Raw genomic sequence first — 21,180 nt, forward strand, 5'->3', positions numbered from 1 at the left:
TAAAATTGCATACATTTTTAGCCCAGATGAAACTAATTTTTTTTACAACCAACACACTCACATTTATAACCAATCACAGGACTTGTGGTGTTAACTTCTCTATCAAAAGTTCAGTACACCTTGAACTTCGACCCAGCCAGAAATTAATTGGTATAGTGCAACCTATACTGATAACATACATGTTTCAAAAGGTGGTGAATCATGTGTTTTTATGACAACCAGGATCTGGTGTCTTCTGACATAAACTGACAACCTCACTGAAACTGTTGTTTCTACAGTGCAACCTAATTTAATGTACACCTCACAAAACACATGTATTTTGTACAGTTTTGTACAAATGCAATATGTCATATTTGAAAAAATATTTTTTTTTTAAATAATACTCCTGAAGATATTTATTGTCAGATGTGTGTGTGTGCTCAGCTATATATGTAGAGACAGCATGGCTATTCAGAGTACCTCAACTCCTTAAATTTATTCCATTGAAACACATGTACTTGACTGACCCCTAGATTATGAAGACCTCAATAGGCACATCAAAGAAATATCAGTATTAAAAAAATACAATGTCTGAGGAAGGAAAAACCAACATGACTGCATCTGTATGAAGTAATGACTTAATGTCCTGCACATCACTGTTGGAAGAAAATCCTGTATGCTGAGTGTGGGCATCTTCAAGTTACCATGTGCGGGAATTTCAAAACCCTTTCGGCTATGCAGATTTTCAAATTGGACCATCAAAACCATTGACAGCCACCAATATTCCTGACTATATTTTATGTATACCCTACTGTAGTTGGAGGTTTTAAAAATGTTATATCTGGAATTATCATGCAGCTTTCGCATATTTATTTTTGATTCATTACTAAAAAAACCTGTTTTTAAGTGACATAATTACCCGAACATCTATTTTATTGCATTATTTTCTAATCCAGATCAATACAATATGTATATTGGATGTATTCCTACAATCTGTAATCCAGCATATCATTTAGCTATTAACATTGGATAATACAGCATTAACGATAAAATAAATCATCAAATTACACCAAGGTAGATAATCAAATCTGGAAAAATTGGTTCCAAATCTAGTATACACTTAAAATACACTTCATGGGAGCAAACTAAGTGATTATTTTTAAAAAAGAGTTGATCAGGAGACCTAAAGATATGTTTAACAAGCTTATTGTTATGTATAAATGAGAACAGAAGGCACAATAGTGACAAAAAATTTAATTATGGCTTTGGTAAAAACATTCTTCAAAGTAAAAAAATGTTTCCCCTAAAACTACAAATTTGTCTAAAATATGACTTAGCACCCTATAAATATGCCAAAAGGACAATAAAAATCAAGGTCTTTAAAAAGTTAAGCTATCAGAAGTACACACATGAAACATTAACTATGTTTATAGAAGTTAAAGACATTATCCCAATATTGGCACTTGTTATTTTTAATATAAAAATAAATTGCTATTAAAATCTAAGTTCAGACTGCCTAGATATATTAACATATTTAAGAGCAGTTGTATATGGCAAGTCAAACACCATGTAAATAAGAACATTCAAATCTGTATAGTATGAATTATAGGCCAAAACCAACTTTTCCTCAGTGCTAATTTTTGTTCAAACTCCATTCAGAACTATGTACAGTAATTATTGTCAAGGTCAAGGTCATTGTGAACTTGCATGGCCGAGTGACGGCTAATTAATCAAATAGTGTAGTTTAATTTAATTAAATCACAAAAATCATAATCTTTTTTATTATGCACTGAATATGTGCTATAGGTTGGACTATACCAATTCAAATCCCATAGGCGACCATGTTAACGTTTGTGTTTAAAAACACTATATGCAATATATCAACCAAACTGTGACCCATAAATATCAGTACTACAACCCCTACCTCAAAGTATTAACTGCAGAAAATGGTACCTTTCATGGCTCATTTTCGGTATAACCAGATGTTTCTGCAACACCTCTAGTTTCGCACAAAATGTTAGTACTTTTTTTTACAGGTACCCCATACATGTTCCAAGCACAAGGCTACTTGACACGGTGGTACTACATCAAATAAAATTGCATACATTTTTAGCCCAGATGAAACTAATTTTTTTTACAACCAACACACTCACATTTATAACCAATCACAGGACTTGTGGTGTTAACTTCTCTATCAAAAGTTTGGTACACCTCGAACTTCGACCCAGCCGGAAATTAATTGGTATAGTGCAACCTATAATGTTTTCACAAAACAGTATGTTAATGTACTACTGTTCTCACTTTGTACAGTAAAATACTATTTTGAATATGCTAAGTTTTGTCAGTTTGAAATTTTCATATTTATTCCAAAATATTTATAATACTGCAATGTTTTTCTCTCATATGTCTTTTATACACTGGAGCTATTTTCACAAAAATAAAATCCAAATCCATATTTACTAAAGATCCATTCACAGTTATTAACATTTTCATGAGCATATTTTTATGAATATTTGGTTATCATTTTAAATGCATGTCATATTAACCACCATATTAATCAGTTTGAAATTTTCATATTTATTCCAAAATATTTATAATACTGCAATGTTTTTCTCTCATATGTCTTTTATACACTGGAGCTATTTTCACAAAAATAAAATCCAAATCCATATTTACTAAAGATCCATTCACAGTTATTAACATTTTCATGAGCATATTTTTATGAATATTTGGTTATCATTTTAAATGCATGTCATATTAACCACCTCCTCCTCCAATGTACAGTTTGCTCATGAAAATGCTGGAGTCATGCTCCCCAAGAAAATATATTGAAAAAAAATAAGAAAGAAAATTTGCTCGAGCTGGGTGGTTTGGACCGCTTCACACATGCCTGCATTGGCTGATGTCCCTGGTTCCCTAAGCTATACATACAAACTACTTACGTTTTCTAGTTTGGCTATGATATCCAATGATTACCAAATTCACCTGACATCATCTTGACTGATAAAAAAATTCCACCATGATCTCAATTTGATCTGCTCTCATACATCTACAACCATTTAGATCTCAATGTGAGCTCACCCGTATGTGCCTGTCAGACATGAAGCTAAATTTTTAACACAACTTTGCCATTCAGACATCAGGTTTAAACTTCTTCCATAACTTTGCCATTCAGACATCAGTTTTAAACTTTTTCCACAACTTTGCCATTCAGACATCAGTTTTAAATGTCTTCCACAACTTTGCCATTCAGACATCAGTTTTAAATGTCTTCCACAACTTTGCCATTCAGATCTCAATGTGAACTTCTTCCATAACTTCATCATTCAAATCTCAATTTGATCTTCCAACATAACTTTGCTATTCAAACCTCATTGTAATCTTCTTACATAAGTTTGCTATTTAAACCTGTTTGAACTTCCAACATAACTTTGCCATTCATATCTGTTTAAATGTCTTCCATAAGTTTGCCATTCAGACATCAGTTTTAAACTTCTTCCATAACTTTGCCATTCAGACATCAGGTTTAAACTTCTTCCATAACTTTGCCATTCAGACATCAGTTTTAAACGTCTTCCATAACTTTGCCATTCAGACATCAGGTTTAAACTTCTTCCACAACTTTGCCATTCAGACACCAGGTTTAAACTTCTTCCATAACTTTGCCATTCAGATCTCAATGTGAACTTCTTCCATAACTTCATCATTCAAATCTCAATTTGATCTTCCAACATAACTTTGCTATTCAAACCTCATTGTAATCTTCTTACATAAGTTTGCTATTTAAACCTCAGTTTGAACTTCTAACATAATTTTGCCATTCATATCTGTTTAAATATCTTCCATAAGTTTGCCATTCAGATCTCCGACTTCCATTTAAAACAACACCTTTCAGATCTTACTTGAACATACACACATATACAAAAGACCACAATTTGAATTTCTTACATCATTCCAAGACAAATGCTGGAATATAATAAATAAGGGCAATGGTCTGTAACATATAGATTACCATGTACCAAATAACTATACATATGCATATCCAAGTACAACAGGCATAAAGACTTAGGTGAGGTGGGACAAAAACAATCATGAAAAATGTGCAGGTTCTTGAAATATGATCTTTTAATAAAAGAAAGAAGCCATGAACAACTAACACAAAAATCCAATGAAGCACTTAATTTCTCATTTTCATTTCATTTCAACTGATTTCATGCTTACCGTATATCCAATTAAGGTACAAGCACACTGTCCTGGACACACACACCTCAGCTATCTGTCCACGACAGTGGGTTACATGTAGTGGTTAGTGAGAGAAAAAGAGGGTGGTCATCGAGTCATTAAAACTCGCTCTGGGTGGGAGCCGGTACCGAGTTATGAACCCTGTACATCCCAGACATAAAGTCTGATGGCTTAACCACAACACCACAGAGGCTTGTCTAATTTCTCAGAATCTGGGCTTAACAAGCTGAAACCATTTCAGCTACAGCAGTTGAAAAATAACATCTCACTTTCTGTGACCTTTATTATATGTGAGAATATTCTTTTCAGTAGCAGTACAATTTTGGTTTGTATAATACAGATGTCTCTCTATTTTTGCTTTTAAAAAGTATGTTAAAGGTCATATGTCAAAGTTGAAAGTACACTATTTCGTTATTTTCACATTTATTTGTAATAAATAACTACAAATTAATCGACACCACGCATAATAATTTTAGTCTTGGGGTTTCCCGAATAATTTGTGGCTAAATATAGCATGGTCACCATCTTTGTTTCTTTGTCAGCCGTCTGCAAAGAATTATGGAAAAAACGTACTGTGTTGAATGTGTATGCATAAAACAGTGACACCACCAGTTAATGTAACACACTCTCCAGATTCCCCCTAAAATAGTTGTTTTCTACTAGTAAATGGTTGTAATTTTTATAGGCATAAAGCTGAAGGTAAAAACTTTTGTTTCAAAAAAAAAATTAATATACATTTTTGATGGGAACCGCCATTATTGCAACTTTGACATAGCACTTTTAAAATTAAAAAAACAAAAAACAACAACCAAAGAAACAACCAACCTAAAAATCTAAATGATAAACTAAAAACAAATTACTGTTAATAAAGAAGTGAATGAAACTAGACTACATATGAATGTAAATGTTTGTTTCTTTTTGTTTATATGTTCTTCTATTTCAGAAATGATAGTATTGATAGTACATTATAGACCAGATACACTGTTTAAACCCAAGTAAACAATAACTCACATTATGTTAATAAGACACAACACACATTTAACTTGGTTAAAACACCACAGGACTGTAGCAAGGATTTTTTGTATGGAGGGGCAGAACAATTTTTGGAACGAATGAGCATAGAAATTGCAACATACTAAGGTGTCCGGGGTCATGACCCCAGGAAATTTTGAAACGCCTGTGTTGGCAGGTGGGCTGGCTTGTCTTGCTGCAGACCTAGAGGCTCTGAAATATCATTTTGCAGCCATTTGAGGGAGGTTGCATACATAAAATGTCAATATAAAAAACCAGTAAATTGTTTTGTGAATTTTTATTTTTATTTTTATTATTTAAAAAAAAAAAAAAATTGGGGGGGGGGGGGGGGCAACTGCCCCCTTGCGCCCCCTCTGCTAGCTATGGCCCTGCCATACATGTAGATGCAGTAAATGAAAACAACAATGGTTATCTTGCATATATGTTTATTTAACATATTTTGAAGCACCTATGAAACAGTATATAAATGCACTTCTGAGATGAGGACTAGATAATAAACATGTTATAATGTCTTTTTGTCCAGTAAATGCACAAATTAACAAACATTGTATAAAATATTCAAAATTCCTTTTTTCAGGTTATATAAAAAAGAGCACTGATAGAGAAAATCATGTAACAGTAAATTTATCTTGTAGTTAACAGAGAATATATATATATATATATATATGTATGTATGTATACATCAACCTCACTGAATTTCTTTTGAAAACCTGGCTGGAAAAACAAATTTGTTAACTCAAAGAATGGCAAACATATAGCATACAATGTCACACTTGCACAAGTTGGCAAATTTTGCTTGAATTAATATTAGTTTTTCATAATATCTCTGGCAGTTACTGAGTTGCCGATTCGCATAGCACCGATAACAATGTTCAACCTTTGACAGGCATAAAAACGAAAGAAAAAAGAAATACATGTAGATGATACAATGGCACATGGAGGCTTAACTACTGTTGATAACAATATAACTTTAATTTTTTTGTTTAATACTACTACAAAGGAATACACATCTGCTTGCTGCTTTTGCTATGACAGATGACAAAGCACAAAAGGCATTAAAATAAAAAATGATCTGAAATGCACAATTACAGAATTTTAAAATTTTTTTTAACAAAAATAAAATTACCTAAAATGTGTAATTATTACTGAAATGAATGACCATGCAAAGTAGGTCATGCTGACCTACTTTTGGAATGATGGCAAAACCGGTTTCAACAAACTTCGACCAATTTCAACCTAATTATTGTATGGTAAACTGATTCAATGACCGGTATATTTAAATGGATGGGAAAATTTATTTTTAGAAGTGAATAGAATGTTTTATTTTTTGTAGTTAATACAATAACGGACTTCAATGTTAAAATAAAAATAAAATGGCAAAATTAACAACAGAACTCTCAGAATGATACTCTTAAAAATAAACCAAACAGTTTACTATGCCAGCTAGCAGCACTAAAAATGCACTGGACACATTTTTTTTTAATTTTTAGAAAAGCAATAAACGATATTCCAGGAACTGTCACATGGGGGATGGTGTGTGAGAAAGGGGGGGGGGGGTAGGCAGGTTTTTAGATTATTACATGATGTATGGGTCTCCATAAAATGTTTATTTTTTATATTATGGGTGGGGGGGGGGGAGGGAGGTTTGTTTGTGTTAAAAAATTGCCGTCCACACATTAGAGATCAATTCTGATACAACACCTACATATTTATTTGTATTTATTTATAGATGGTAGACCTGTATATTATACAAATATTAAAGCTTGGCACTGCAATCAGGCAGTCCTGTTATACAACATTAAATATGTGGTTGTGTAAATAGTCTTATTATGGAGTACCGGTTTTCCTTGATATCCAAGGATATTCCAATATACCTGTTCAATAAGGACCCCTATCCCGAGCATAGTTAAATCAAAGCTTTGGTAGCTAGCATAACATAAGTTTAACTAAATCCAACATACATGTATATATGTGAATGTTTACAATCTTCTAGTTGTTTTGGTATGAATGATAAATGTAATATAACCTGCGACATGGAAAAACCTGTAATTGATCATGACATATTACTGACTTTAATATTCTTAATAGTAAATAAATGTCAGTGATTAAGTTTATTTTTCCACCTGTATATACACTCATATTTAACTTCAACAAATTTGTTTTAGGTGCCCCCCCCCCCCCCCCCCCCCCCCAAAAAAAACCCCACAAAAAAGTTGGTCTCTGGTCAGACCGAACTTCAAGAATTGATGCAGCTGCCCTCCCCAATTTAAAAAAAAAAAGCAAAAAAAAAAAAAAAATAAAAAAGCATGGATTGCACAGAAAAGGTGTGTATATTTGATACCAAAATAAGGGGTATATTTAAATTGAAATCAGAATGCATTTCCTAGTTCATGCACGATGGCATTTTGGCTCCAAATGAGGTTTTACGGGATAGTAAGAAAATACAGGCAAAAATCAATGTCATACCAAGGAAAAAACCCAAAACAAACATATTGACGTGCAAGGGTCAAAATCGAAGCGAGTGGTAACCAGAGACCAGAAATTTATTTTGTTTGGCCATAAATGATTTTTGAAAAATACCATATAATTTTTCCATGGAACTGCTCATATATACAAATGTATGTTTTGCAGTAGTTAAAAACCGGCCTCGGTGGCGTCGTGGTTAGGCCATCGGTCTACAGGCTGGTAGGTACTGGGTTTGGATCCCAGTCGAGGCATGGGATTTAAAATCCAGATACAGACTCCAAACCCTGAGTGAGTGCTCCGCAAGGCTCAATGGGTAGGTGTAAACTACTTGCACTGACCAGTGATCCATAACTGGTTCAACAAAGGCCATGGTTTGTGATGTCCTGCCTGTGGGAAGCGCAAATAAAAGATCCCTTGCTGCCTGTCATAAAAGAGTAGCCTATGTGGCGACAGCGGGTTTCCTCTAAAAAAAACAGTGTCAGAATGACCATATGTTTGACGTCCAATAGCCGATGATAAGATAAAAAATCAATGTGCTCTAGTGGCGTCGTTAAATAAAACAAACTTTACTTTGCAGTGGTTAAAAATAATTTCAATTCAATTTTAATAGCTCTATACTCTGAAAAATGTTTTAATTACTAGTATAATGTTATGCAGAAGTTAAAATTAATATAAATGAATTGTTAGAAAAATATGAATGACAAATGGAAAAATATATTCATGTTGGTTGGTTGGGGTTTTTTTTTGGAGGGGGGGGGGGGGGGCTTAGAAACAAGAATGTAATTTAGTAAGATAGCACAAAAAGTATTTTCATAATGTCTATTTGTATATTGTTGCGTAGTTTTTGCTAATGTATTTATAAAACATTTAAAAAAGAAATGGTTAAAATGGAAAGATTCCATATTTCTTATCACACAGTGATCAGTATATGAACATTTATTAAAACATTATTTAAGCTATCTTGTTTATTAATCATTTACAAATAAGACCAAAAATTTTTAATTAAAAATGAACAAGAACATGTTATTACTGGTATTATATAAAATAGAAAACAAATATGATTCAGGATAAACAAAATGATTTTTGTACACAATGTAATATTATATATTTGGCGTACATATATAATTATGAGCAGAATAAAACTGTTACAAGCCCCAGGCCCAACGAGATAAATAACCTCTATCATCCCTAAAATTTGACCATATACTGTCCAAATCCAATAAATTGGACCAGTCATAAGATACTAATAGGGGTGAAAGGTTGCAATGATTGAGTAATCTTTGGTAATACATCTACAATATTCATGTAAGTTATTTGCCACACATGCTAACTGGCAAGGTTAAGTAATTATACAAATTATAATATTAACAACATGAGGGGGAAAATGTCAGAATACAAATAAACATAGTAATTGTTACAAGTCATCTTTGGATATGATTCTGTGATAAACAATGTAAATGGATACCATGGTTTAAAACCATATATGGCGAATCATGCTGCAAGTTCTGGCTTATATTATCATCAGCAAAAATAAAGTATAATGATAATTAAAATTGTGTAAAGTCTCAAGTAATTCATTTTTGATACAGGTCTGCAAAATAATTTAATGCCAATTTATATATATATATATGCCATAAACATATATACTAGCTTTCGTTTTAAAAAATCTTAAAAGTACTAGCACTAACACTGAATTTGCTAAACTAGTTGATGACTTGAGGAACTTTCATTTGGACCAACAGCCACAACACGGTCTTTACTCTGGCATCATTTCAGTTTACAATTGAAGCACCCAAAGGTTGCAAGAATGTAAGACTTAATGTAGCTAGCAAATTGTTCACATTTATGATCCAGGAAGTGAAATTTATTAGGACAGTCCAGGATTTGTTCAGAACTTGGGGAAACAAGCAAGCATTTTGAAGAAAGCTTTGTGCTTTCAAACTTTAGAACTGCTTTGGACTAACGCACATCAATATAATGGGCAGGACCATGTACAAAATGGGCAGAATCATGCACAAGTCGTGAGTAAAAAGGCCATAGATGTAGAATCTAAACCCCGACATTAATTTCTGGAAATCCCAGCAGTGTGAAAAATAACATTCCTCAAAATGTTCAGGAATGGAAAATTCAATTGCACTCCTCAATGGCAAAGAGGAAGCAGGGCTTTTTTCAATCGAGATGTGTGACAACTGGCATTTATTTCACACCTCTCCGATTAAATTGACGGGCATACAGGGGTCCAGTGATGTTTGCGTCCATCTAAAATGAATCTACATCATGATTTTTCTTTCTTTTTCTGACAAATGGATAAAAAATATGTGAAGTGTTGGAGCTCTGGTTTGTAAAAATTTACACAAACATAAAAACAACAATGGGGCACTTGTTTCTGTGACTTAATTGTTAAACCTGTAAGTTATTATTTTAATAATTGAGCACATTTGTAAGATTAAAGGATTCCCACGAACAAGTAGGAAAAAAGATGCAGGCAATACAACAAATGAAGAAAACGATGACGTGTTTACGCAACACTCAAAGTTTCCATGATAAATGTAAAGAAATGCAAATATTACAAAATAAGAAAACAACAAGAAATGATTGTTCCGTTATACATCAGTCAAGCATACAATGTTATGATCTAATGTTTTTTTCCTCCTATACAACAGATGACGTGGTGTCAACTTTTGGCATTCAAACGGGAATATATAAACAACTCGACAAATGATAAATGTACATATGTAATGCATGAAACTCTCCATCGATTGTGTGTTCACACACAGACGACATTCGGGTACAAAATATTTTGGCAATGTTAAGATTTATGCTATAATGAGTCGAGTATGCACTCCAAACCAAAACATGCATTTAAAAAAACTAGTAAAATGTAACACATACACATATGGTTCTAAACAAAGCAAATCTCTTTTATGCTTAAATTTCCTTTATATAACTACTGTAGTATGAAATGTTTTCCCTGTTAATCAACAAAGTCTCAACATTTATTTAAGTTAAGTTAAAGCAGAACAACAGAATTTTAAGTTGGGATGCATTTAGTATATAATTTTTGTCATAATCACCCACTGAATGTGAAGTAGATGATATATTCAAAATCCCTCAATAAAAAATACAATCTTTAACACACTTTCAAGAGAGAAAAGAATGCAGTGATAGATGCAATGGTAATGGGTTTAAACAATGTGTTTAAAATGTATAATATTTAGATACTTATACACATATTCCAACTCTTTCTTTCTCTCTCTCTCTCTCTCTTTTCATCATTTTAAATGTATGGTTATCAATGAGCAATTAATAAGATAACAATAAAACTTAAATACACTGAGAAAAGTATATGAAGTTTCATCGCAAAACGCGATAAACGCCACTATACACACCCAATCCTAAAATCGTTTTATTCCAAACCACCATAAACACTATGCCAGTTTCTCTGCAATCTGCGATATATCTATCCTCAGACAATCGTATCACGTTTTGCTGAAAACTGATTTTGAACTTGTGTTTGTCTACGTGTGGACAGTGTCTAAGTGGTGTTCACACAATGGTTTTTAATATGGCGTTTATCGCGTTTTGCAATGAAACTCTTCCTATGTTATCATGTACGATATAGGGCATAACAACTTAAAGTTCTCTATGAGGGTGACAACTGCATTTCTAACACTTATTTCTTTTCTCTGGGGACATTAAAAATTCACTAAGCAGATGACAAGTTTGTCTACAAGACATTATTATTTTTCTTTGCTGATGCATCATTAAATATTAATAATTGTAAGTTAATCTAAGCATATAAGAGATTCCACAACGAAACAGAGGACTAAATGTATTGCAAATGAATGAAAACTATAGTCAGGAATAACACAACAATAAGATCATACATAACAACATGCCTCTAACAACTAAAACTGTTTCACGTAAAGCTTATTGATGGTTATAAGTGTAGGATTAATAATACAATAAAATGCCAAAATCATACAGTCACTAACAGTTACATGGTATAACATATTAAAACAAATTTGGCTAAACGATAACGCCACAACTGTATAAAAACTGTAGATCTACAGCTTAATATGTAAATATGTTTTATTGTACCTAGGAATATATAAATTATTCATTGCAAGTAGTTGACGGAACATCAGTAAATCTCAAACTTCATATTTCAACTGGCAATCTTTATAGCAAAGGCAGACAAGGATGCATCGATTAAAGACACACATATTTCCTGATCTGTAATTCAATACAGTTTAAACTTTTCTTCTTTTAGATAATGTTACCAAACCAACATAGCCTAGAATAGTTTTGGTTATAGCTTTGGCAATATGTCACAAGTCGTGATTTGTTAGTCAAGTTTCAGAGATCAATGTACAAACATCAAATATTTTAGTAACTATATTCAACCAAAAATGTCAAACCAAAATGTTCCCAACCCTCCCATCCCTGCCTCTCTAGAATGGCTTATATTGTTACCAGTATGTAAGTTAAACTGGTTTTGTTATGTAACTTAAACTGGTTTTGTTGTGTAAGTTAAGACTGGTTTTGTTATGAGAGTTAAACTGGTTTAATTACAGTGGCTTAGACAGTTTAGGTTATGTAAGTTTAAAATGGTTTTGTCATTCACTAGGCACCTTATGGTTAAAAAGAGATTCTGCTTGCAGTGGGCACGTGTGTGTGTTTGTGTGTTTGTGTGTGTGTGTGTGTGCGTGTGTATGTGTGTGTGTGTGTGTGTATGGGGAGTTTTGGGTGTTCAAAATCCCACCTGTTCAAGTATTTTTAAAATTTTTATTTCTGTGGCACCACATCTAGACACCCACCCTCCTGCATAAGTTCCTGCACATGTGCCTGGCTTGGAAAACATCACACCAAGAGTGACCTATTGTCAGAGGCAATTTAAATCATAGCCAGAGAAAACGTCTGAGATTTGCTGAATGTTACCTTTCTCATTCAGCCTATTGCACTTTCACATACTTGAACACAGGTAAACATCTTACACAATCAATGGATTTTGCAAACTGCAAGATTCAGTAAGTCATTTCGTTAGTTTTGATATAAACCTAATATATTAGAATTAAACAATATTAGCTAGGCAAAAGGGCACAGTTATAATTGACCCTTTTCTGGATAATTTGTCACTAAAAGTACAATGTATTTTTGAAGTTAAAATATATGGGGTGATAACTGGATCAAGGAAATCATAGCAACAGTGATCATTTTCTGGCGGTAAAATTGCAATAATGGTCCTTGGGATGTTTCACATCTGGGATCGTGTGCACAATGAAAGAAAATGCTCACTTCTGAAATTGATTTTTAATAAGAACATGTGATCAGAACTGAACTATGAAAAGTGGCTGATACCATCATTATTTTTTTCATGTTAGTTTATACAACTGTTTCTTTGCAGACGTCGCTGTTTTAGAGGATCTATCACTCTTGCTCCCCACCACTTGGACAATGAGAGTAATTTTTAGTTTCCATTAACACATGAATTTAAGTGGTATCAATATGGTAATATCTTAAATGGCTATCCATGATCTAAGCTAGGGAGCAAATTAATCACTCCCATAATTTTTTGTCCTCATGGTGAAGTCTGGTCTATGGGTTACAAACTTGGCCACAGATGACAGAATTATTAATTTTCAAAGTTAATACACCATAATATATGGCACATGCATATGAAATCAGCCACGGTAAGCTTTGAGATCTGAGACTGAGGTCAGGTCAGATCAGGTCAGGTCATAGGGCTTTACGTGCACATTCAGAGCAAGATGTTGTAGCGCACGCCTGCCCTGGACACAAGAGCCGGCCTCGGCCGCTCCTCCGTCCAGGACAATCTAAGATTTCTTGGATTCTGGTTTTATTCATATCAAAGAAAATGTACCTATGATACAGGGAAATTGGCACGGGAAACAGTTTGCATCAAGAAGTCTTGGCACATGCTGCTTTTAGTACACTGTACACCCGTAAATTGATGGGTAAAATAATTAATTTAACATTGACTGTGTAAGATGTAATCCAAACCTCTTTTCACTTTGCACATTTCCCAAATTATCCTGTACTACAATAAAAAAGCAAGCTAAGTAAGTAAACGAGCCTTTGATAACTACTATAAACTTTCTCTAACATATACTATCCTGCGGTGCTATGTTAGAAAGGTACTGTGTATAGCTTCTGAGTTATTGCACGGCTTACACATAATTATACAATTAAATTTTAACAAGTTTAGGTTACGGGGGAAAAAAACCAAAAACCACAGTCATATTGCAAGCTGTTAGCATGAAAGAAATACCATTAAAAATTCATTTTAATGTGTATGAATGCATGTAATATATTTTGACAAGGAACAGAAGAAATTTACTGGAAAGGACAAACCAATCAAAAAGCTTTGAAATCCAAAGTCGAGATCAAGACCATCTGAATCTACGTATTTGTAAATATATTGCACATAACAATGAAAACAAATTGCTCTCAAAACCGATTCAATTTCAAATGCAACATGACACAATTAAAATCTGTGTGAGCTTTGTAGAAAAGCATGGGGCCAAAATTATTATAATCTATTGATCATGGCAGTTTTGTAAGTTAAAGCATTTTATTACTATACATGTACTAAACACAGTAAGTTGTTTGGCTAAACAAAGTTAATTGTGGTCTGCAGTGTTAGACTTAACCAATCTGCTTTGACTTGACACTTAATAAATGAAAAACATTTGAGCACTGGAGTTATGGTAAAGTTAAAAAGGGGTACTAGCTCTTAATTAACTTTCCACAAACAACCCAGGATGTAAGCTGTGTTGTTTTTTTTCTTCCAAATCACCAAATGTGAATTTATTTCGAATTTGGCAAATACACTTCATTACTAAATTAGCAAAAACAGTTTATTAAAAAATCCAATAAACAACATTCTTTGAAGAGCCTTAAGAGTCTAACAATGAAATTTTATGCAAAAAAAACAATAACCGTCTGAATAACAAAACAAAGCAACAAAACAACTATTGTAGAAGTGGCAGTAAAGGTTAGTCTCTAGAATATACGACTAGATCTTTGGTGCATACAAAACTTAATATGTGGAAGATGTGATGACCCTTGAATAATGGTCCCCACGCCCAAATGTGCATCGATGAGAACAGAAAAAAATATCTATATATATATATAATATATATATATATGTATATATATATATAGTTATACACACATGTACGTACGGAAGTAGAAACTGTGCATAGATGGTGAAGTGAAGTTACTGAGCAAATTCCTCAAGACAACACCAAGAAGTAACAATATAGCCATTAATGCACATGCTTGTGCGTGCAAGAGATGCACATGCAAATTGTGTGCACAAGTTGCACAGGTCACAAACTAAATGCACTGTGTGCCACAATAACGCATGCAGTAAGTACACATATGTGAACAATAACATGTCAAAGATTTGGCTTTGGATGGATAAAACAAGTTTCAGTTAAAAACAAAAGGTTTACTGCTAATGTTTGTCTATAATTTGTGAATTTTTCAAACACAAATCTAAACAATTCTTAATTGTCTAACCCTTTTGAGCAGCCACTGGTCCCTAGAGGCCAAGTTTCTTTTCTCCAAATTCATCAAATATAACAAAAACTAATCCTGTATTAGAAACACATTTTGACAATCCTTTTATATTTTCACTATATCCAAATTTAACATTTACAATTCAATAAATGGTTGTTGTTTTTAATTCATGGTGTATATAAAAAATGTTGAACAAATGGTCTTTAACTTTCCTTTTACACCATTACTTTTTACAGACCTTCACAAAGCTTCATATATTTGACATTTTAAAGTTCACATAAAATATGTAAACACTCCTGTAGCATTTGAATGCTAAAACATGAAACATTCAGATAGAAAAAACAGATAAAAATATTGATTTTTAAGATTTGAAATACATATAAAAATAGAAATATTTACCCTCATCACTGAGTGTTTTAACAGACCTATCATGTAAGTTGAGATAAGGTGAGATTCAGAATTGTGTGAAATCAATAAAATAGCACAACACTGAATTTACAACTCATGACACATTTAAAACTTTGTTTCATGTTATTGAAACACACTAAAAATGCATAAAACACCAAATCCAGGGTATCCTCATCCCCCTACCCCATGACAATTTAAACAGCTAATTTATTTAAATGATATAAATGTACATTTACCAGTAAAAACATAATAACCTACCTTTACTATAATTAAATATTATTTTTTTATTTTGAACCCCAGATGTGAAAATGATAGAAAAAAAATCCTAAAAAGATTACAGGGTTTTTTAAAGTAAGGATGTTTATCGTGGTTTTTTTTACCAAAGAACATGGAGAGGAGCAGTTTTAGGGTAACACTAAAATCACTTTTGTTTTATCATCTCTGGTATCCACTTTCTTATTCCTACACAATTGTGGATAAACCATGACAGTGAAGTCTTTATTGTCACATTTCTATTAGGTTGGCCAATACGATACTGGTACATTGTACAATAAAAATTAAAACAGGAGAGAATTCCTTTTACTTTTAATTTCAAACCTAAGATGTATAATTTTTTTTTTTTTTTTGATATTAAAACTTTTCTTAAAGAAAACTAAATGTATATAAAAGAAGATCTTGAGCATCCAGGAAGTCTGAACAAGTTTCCCCCAAGTTTAACCCTTTATCCTTTTAAAAATACAAAAATAACTAGTTAAAATTATATGAAAGATCCGAATAGAATTGAAATTAAGATACTATATATAGCACTAAACACTATTTTGGCATCATACATATTATTTGTATCTGGAAAGCAAAAAAATATAAAAATCTTTCAATGTTGTATATTTAATAACCACACACAATTCTGAATTTAAAGCTACATGTGGTGATGCATTTGAAACAAAATTTAAAACTCCCAATCCTCGTCTGTATTGGTTTCGATGTTCTTCTCCAACTTTTCGATGCTTGCATCCCGATCAAACTCCTCCCATTCCTCCTCCGCCAACTCAATGGCCTTCTCCAACTTTACAATCTTATTAAACCGATCATCGCCGGTGACGGGGCGCTCTCTAGAACCGAGATCGGATGAAACCTCGCCATTCACCTCCGGCGCTTTGGAGTCCATTAACAAACCGTCATCATTATTATCAGGCACATCGTTTTGCTCGAGATTTTGCAAGGCTTTAGTCTTGTCGAGCTGTGCCCCCTCGTAGACCCTCTGCGGATTGGAGCGTTTCCGTTTGTTCACTCCAGAGGGCGGAGGCGCTGGCATGGAACAAGGCACATTATTTTCCGAATTGCTGCTATCAGTCTTTTCGGATTCCAACGATTTTGGCATGGAGCCCGAATCGACTTCGTCCTCATTGTCGGAGATCCCAGCATCACAGAGGAGTTCCTGCTCCTTTTTGCCACCCAAACCACCGCCGCCGGGATTCTCCTCGCTGTCAGAGTGCTGGGAGTTCTCCCCCTCTGACCCGTCGTGCTTTGACCGCTGCACGGGCTCGAACTGCGGGAACATCCACTGTCTTGTTTCGTTGTTCTGGAAGCTGCCGCGGAAGTGCTCCACAGGCTCCCCGGACCCACTCGAGCCATCGCTCTGGTTTGAACTGTCGTCCATGGGCTCAGACTTGACGCTGGACAGCTCGTCGGGGTTCGCGCCCGTGTGGTGTTGCTGCTTGGCCCGCATCCGGTGGTTGTGGAACCAGTTGATGACCGTCTTTACCCCAACACTCAGGTCGCCGGCCAGCGCCTCGATGGTGCTCTGGCTCGGGTACGGGTCCTCCGAGTACGCCACGCGCAAAGCGTCCTTCTGCTCCTCTGTGAAGAACACACGCGGACGTTTTGCGTGACCCCCCGGCGAGTCGAAGTAACGGTCCTCCATGCTGTTTTTGCGGCGCCGGTGAGCTGAAATGTGCAAACAGAAAGCGTAAGACAGCTGGAAATATTTTATTGAACACTGCATGACAATACGTTATGAATTTATTTTTGTAAATGTTTGTCTCGTTGCATGACAATACACTATGAATTTATTTTTGTAAATACTTTTGTCTCGTTGCATGACAATATGTTATGAATTTATTAAAAATAGTCTTGCATTTGAATTTTTTTTTTCAAAATCTAAAACAGTGCTTTGGATTTCAGATGGTTTGAAATTCAGTAAATTAGCTATAAAAAAGATATAATACATTAGTATACTTCAGTATATCCAAATCTTTGATGAACACTAACACAGTATTAAAATACACAAAGTACATGTATATGATATAAATTGCTACCTTCAAAATAGTATGGTCAGTTAAATAATAGCGTAACTGACAACAACAAATAAACCATTTTTAAACAATATGAGCAAGGTGGGTAGATCTCTAAAATTAAGATGTTAACATCCATGAAAATAAAAATAATCAATGATCCAATAACTAAAAAAAAATCTACAAAAATCAACAATTTTCATAGTTCATAGATATAGATGTACATGTAACACACAATTACTGTAACATTTTCCAGACAAAAGTTACAAATTAAAAAAATTATTTCCTGACATAACATGTAATCTTTCAGCCTATTACAACACTAACTTACTTAAATACTATCATAAAAATAATGTATGCAAATAAATCAGTCCTTTAAGAAGAGCTGAATAAAAGATCACTCAAACTCCTATGCCAGTCATCCAGAAGATACAAAAATAAATAAATAAATAAATAAATAAATAAATAAAATATTTTAACCTAGTCAAATACTACTTTCCTTATGCATTCTGTAATTACAATTTCATACTTAACTTGGTCGACATGCCAGACCTTCAATTTTAGTATGTCTTAAAACCCATACCTTCTATTTTAGTATGCCTTAAATACTAGACCTTCTATTTTAGTATGTCTTAAACCCTAGACCTTTAATTTCAATATCAGTATATCTTAAACCTAGCCCTTCAATTTCAGAATGGCTTAAAAACTAGACCTTCAATTTCAGTATGGCTTAAAAAGTAGATCTTTTAATTTCATTGTCTTAAAACCTAGATCTTCAATTTCTTTATGTCTTAAAACCCAGACCTTCAATTTCAGGTCTTTAAAAACTAGATCTTCAATTTCAGTACATCTCAAAAACTAAACCTTCAATTTCAGTATTCTTAAAAACTAGACTTTTAATTTCAATGTCTTAAAACCTAGACCTTCAATTTCAGTATGTTTGAAAAACTAGGTCTTTTATTTCAGTATGTTTAAAACCTTGATCTTCAATTTCAATATGTCTGACAACCTAGACCTTCAATTTCAGTATGTCTTAAAACCTAAACCTTTAATTTCAGTATGTCATACAACTTTGACCTTCAATTTCAGTATGTCAGACAACCTAGACCTTCAATGTCAGTATGTCTTAGAAACTAGACCTTCAATTTCAGTAAGTCTTAAAACCTAATCCTTCAATCTTGCTATGTCTTAAAAATTAGACCTTCAATTTCAGTACTTTTAAAACCAATTCATCAATTTTGCTATGTCTTAAAAATTAGACCTTCAATTTCAGTAGTTTTAAAATCTAGACCAATTCACACTACTGTAAAAACTAGACCTTCAATTTCAGTACGTTTTAAAATCTAGACCAATTCACACTACTGTAAAAACTAGACCTTCAATTTCAGTACGTTTTAAAATCTAGACCAATTCACACTACTGTAAAAACTAGACCTTCAATTTCAGTACGTTTTAAAATCTAGACCAATTCACACTACTGTAAAAACTAGACCTTCAATTTCAGTACATTTTAAAATCTAGACCAATTCACACTACTGTAAAAACTAGACCTTCAATTTCAGTACGTTTTAAAATCTAGACCAATTCACACTACTGTAAAAACTAGACCTTCAATTTCAGTACGTTTTAAAATCTAGACCAATTCACACTACTGTAAAAACTAGACCTTCAATTTCAGTACATTTTAAAATCTAGACCAATTCACACTACTGTAAAAACTAGACCTTCAATTTCAGTACGTTTTAAAATCTAGACCAATTCACACTACTGTAAAAACTAGACCTTCAATTTCAGTACGTTTTAAAATCTAGACCAATTCACACTACTGTAAAAACTAGACCTTCAATTTCAGTACGTTTTAAAATCTAGACCAATTCACACTACTGTAAAAACTAGACCTTCAATTTCAGTACATTTTAAAATCTAGACCAATTCACACTACTGTAAAAACTAGACCTTCAATTTCAGTAGTTTTAAAATCTAGACCAATTCACACTACTGTAAAAACTAGACCTTCAATTTCAGTACATTTTAAAATCTAGACCAATTCACACTACTGTAAAAACTAGACCTTCAATTTCAGTATGTTTTAAAATCTAGACCAATTCACACTACTGTAAAAACTAGACCTTCAATTTCAGTACGTTTTAAAATCTAGACCAATTCACACTACTGTAAAAACTAGACCTTCAATTTCAGTACGTTTTAAAATCTAGACCAATTCACACTACTGTAAAAACTAGACCTTCAATTTCAGTACGTTTTAAAATCTAGACCAATTCACACTACTGTAAAAACTAGACCTTCAATTTCAGTACGTTTTAAAATCTAGACCAATTCACACTACTGTAAAAACTAGACCTTCAATTTCAGTACGTTTTAAAATCTAGACCAATTCACACTACTGTAAAAACTAGACCTTCAATTTCAGTACATTTTAAAATCTAGACCAATTCACACTACTGTAAAAACTAGACCTTCAATTTCAGTAGTTTTAAAATCTAGACCAATTCACACTACTGTAAAAACTAGACCTTCAATTTCAGTACGTTTTAAAATCTAGACCAATTCACACTACTGTAAAAACTAGACCTTCAATTTCAGTAGTTTTAAAATCTAGACCAATTCACACTACTGTAAAAACTAGACCTTCAATTTCAGTACGTTTTAAAATCTAGACCAATTCACACTACTGTAAAAACTAGACCTTCAATTTCAGTACGTTTTAAAATCTAGACCAATTCACACTACTGTAAAAACTAGACCTTCAATTTCAGTACGTTTTAAAATCTAGACCAATTCACACTACTGTAAAAACTAGACCTTCAATTTCAGTACGTTTTAAAATCTAGACCAATTCACACTACTGTAAAAACTAGACCTTCAATTTCAGTACGTTTTAAAATCTAGACCAATTCACACTACTGTAAAAACTAGACCTTTACTTTCAGTACATTTTAAAAACCAAACCTTCAATTTCAATTAAAAAACCCAGCAAAACCAAAACCTCACCAAACATTTATGGATTTTTATTTATTTATTTTAAATCACAGCTTAACCCTGTGCCAAAAGGTGTTGATACGTATGATAATAACTTCAAGAGATGCTATATTCAAAACCAGACTTAAAGATAATGCTGGTAATTTGTGTAAGGCTTTTTCCATTACCACTTATTTCCTTCACAATAATCAGCCATTGGCCCAATAAAAATGGA

The 21,180-nt window shown here is 33.2% G+C and overlaps 1 protein-coding gene across 3 annotated transcripts in view; it reads right to left on the bottom strand.

Moving 5' to 3' along the window:
• Positions 1-8,669: 8,669 nt before the first annotated feature.
• LOC121368397 (homeobox protein cut-like 1) overlaps positions 8,670-21,180 on the bottom strand; it is a 150,400-nt gene continuing 137,889 nt past the window's right edge. For all 3 annotated transcript variants that reach the window (XM_041493099.1, XM_041493100.1, XM_041493101.1), the window contains one exon: positions 8,670-17,619. In XM_041493099.1, the coding sequence (XP_041349033.1) occupies positions 16,622-17,619 (998 nt within the window). In that variant the 3' untranslated portion in view covers positions 8,670-16,621. The remainder of the gene's footprint in view (positions 17,620-21,180) is intronic.

The sequence above is a fragment of the Gigantopelta aegis genome, chromosome 3 (assembly GCF_016097555.1).
Source record: "Gigantopelta aegis isolate Gae_Host chromosome 3, Gae_host_genome, whole genome shotgun sequence".
Classification (NCBI taxonomy): Eukaryota; Metazoa; Mollusca; class Gastropoda; order Neomphalida; family Peltospiridae; genus Gigantopelta; species Gigantopelta aegis.